Source organism: Buceros rhinoceros, unplaced genomic scaffold (genome assembly GCF_000710305.1).
Source record: "Buceros rhinoceros silvestris isolate BGI_N320 unplaced genomic scaffold, ASM71030v1 scaffold12991, whole genome shotgun sequence".
Taxonomy (NCBI): domain Eukaryota; kingdom Metazoa; phylum Chordata; class Aves; order Bucerotiformes; family Bucerotidae; genus Buceros; species Buceros rhinoceros.
The window spans coordinates 2,652-4,621 of NW_010396013.1; the positions used below are offsets into that span (position 1 = coordinate 2,652).

A 1,970-nucleotide genomic window follows, 5' to 3' on the forward strand; every position below is an offset into this window, starting at 1 on the left:
GAATGCTGTTCTCTCTGGTAGGGAAGCTGTTCTTGGGTGGAATTCTTGCCTTTGGTCTAGGCTTTTCTGAGTTCCTCTTGGTTTCCAGAACATCTAGCCTCACCCTTTCCATTGCTGGCATTTTTAAGGTAAGGCATGGTTCCTGTGCTAATACTAGAAGGCAAGTACCAAGACATCCCTAATGGGCCTTGGGTGGGAACTTAGAGCCTTAGAAATCATCTCCTGTTGTTTTTTTTCTCCTTGCACAGGAGTTTGATGCTTTGCCTTTCAGTCTCTGCAGTGAAGTCACTTGGTCCGTGACAGCAAGGGGCAGAGACTAGTGGCTGTTGTATGAAAAAAATAACATTAAGGTCCAAAGTTTGGTGGGGTCTGAGGTAGTCTAGAAACACATGGGTCTCATGAGCAATGGATGGTGTGGGAGGGAGGAGTGGTAAGAAGGGCATGCTCTTGCATCAGACGTAGTTATAAAGTAACCCCTGGCTTGAGCTACCTCTTTAACTGAGTTTGACACATTGTCCCCTCCTTTGAGGATCTGACACGTGTACTTCTGAGCAAAATGGTGACGTGATCAGGAAGTCACAGCATTCCCATGAAGCCAAGCTATGCAGTCAGAGGACTTAAAATCTCACACCCCAGTTTAACAGGTTGTTCTGTTTCTAGAAACAGTGTTTAGAACTCTCTACGCATGGAAGAATGTGCTAGTGGAAGTTAGCAGCTTGGCATCTGTATCTAGGCCTGCACTGTAAAATGTCTCGTGCATATCTCCTCAGGTCCTGCCCTGCCACTTGTCATATTTTTTGTTTCCACAGGAAATCTGCATTTTATTTCTCGCCACACATTTGCTGGGAGACCGCCTCAGTCTCTTGAACTGGCTGGGCTTTGCTGTCTGTCTGTCAGGAATCTCCCTTCATGTTCTCCTCAAAGCCATGAATTCCAAAGGTGATTCTGTTTTAAATCCTTTTCTGTTTCTCTGTAGGCATTCTCATAGCTTCACTAGGAGCTGTGTCTAGTTCCAGTACCTTGGCAACACCAGGTTTGATCGGTGCTCTAGCAAGTTTGTTACTCAGTGGGCTCTCTGCGTGCAGGTGAAAAAGCACTGAAGCTCCCTGAAGAGGCCAGCTCCAACCCTGACCTGGAGCTGCTGCTGCACCACACTGAACGTGGTGAGGAGGAGGAAGAGGATGTTGAAACCACACAGCAAGACTGACTCCACACGAAGCACAAAGACCCCTGCTCTGTTCTTACCAAACCTCCCTGACAGCTATCTAGAAGGAAGGCCCAAGAGTTTCTGTCTGTGACCACCCAAAGCAGAGCTAGGGCCTGGTGAAAGAGTCCTGCTGTTCTGCTGCAGTGTGGATCTGTAGATGCTGCACAAGAAATAGGCAATACCCTGTTCACTGAGAGCAAACTCAGAAGACAAGCCCTGGTTCAGTGGAAGTAGAACAGCGTGGTGAGACTGGGCGATGCTGCAGAGTGCTTAGGGAGGGCTGTACACTAAGAGTGTAGACCATGAGCTGAAAAATGAGCATGGACATGTCTAGACTGCAGGCTGAGTGGTTCAGGGAAGATTTCAGTGTTGTTCAGGCTTTGACTTCAAAAGAGAAGGTAGATACACCTTTCCATACTTCCTTTATGGGTCTGCTAAGCAGAAACTCCAGTCTTGGTGGGAGCAGATGACTATATATGAATCTGTAGACTTGTCCTAGCAAGAAGGCGCCTTCCTGCCTGGTGACCTCTGTGTTCTGTGTGCACAGGAAGGGGAGAATTGAATGCTGGTATTTGGGACCAATTGAACACAGCCAAATGATGTTGGCTGGAGGAAGGACAGGAATTCATCAGTACCTCTGTCCCTACAGGCCGAGGGGAGAGAGAGCAGTATCGCAGGACATCTAGCTTGAACAATAAGTTTAATGGACAGTATGTGGGTATTTGAAGGGGGGGGGTGTTTTTTAAATAAACTGTTTTTCAGA

General features: G+C 47.4%; 1 protein-coding gene across 1 annotated transcript in view; it reads left to right on the plus strand.

Annotated features, from left to right (window-relative positions):
* Positions 1-1,207, plus strand: part of SLC35C2 (solute carrier family 35 (GDP-fucose transporter), member C2) — a 2,753-nt gene extending 1,546 nt beyond the window's left edge. Inside the window, exons 6-8 of the mRNA XM_010145753.1 lie at positions 1-128; positions 810-939; positions 1,086-1,207. Of these exons, the coding sequence (XP_010144055.1) occupies positions 1-128; positions 810-939; positions 1,086-1,207 (380 nt within the window). The remainder of the gene's footprint in view (positions 129-809; positions 940-1,085) is intronic.
* Positions 1,208-1,970: the final 763 nt, after the last annotated feature.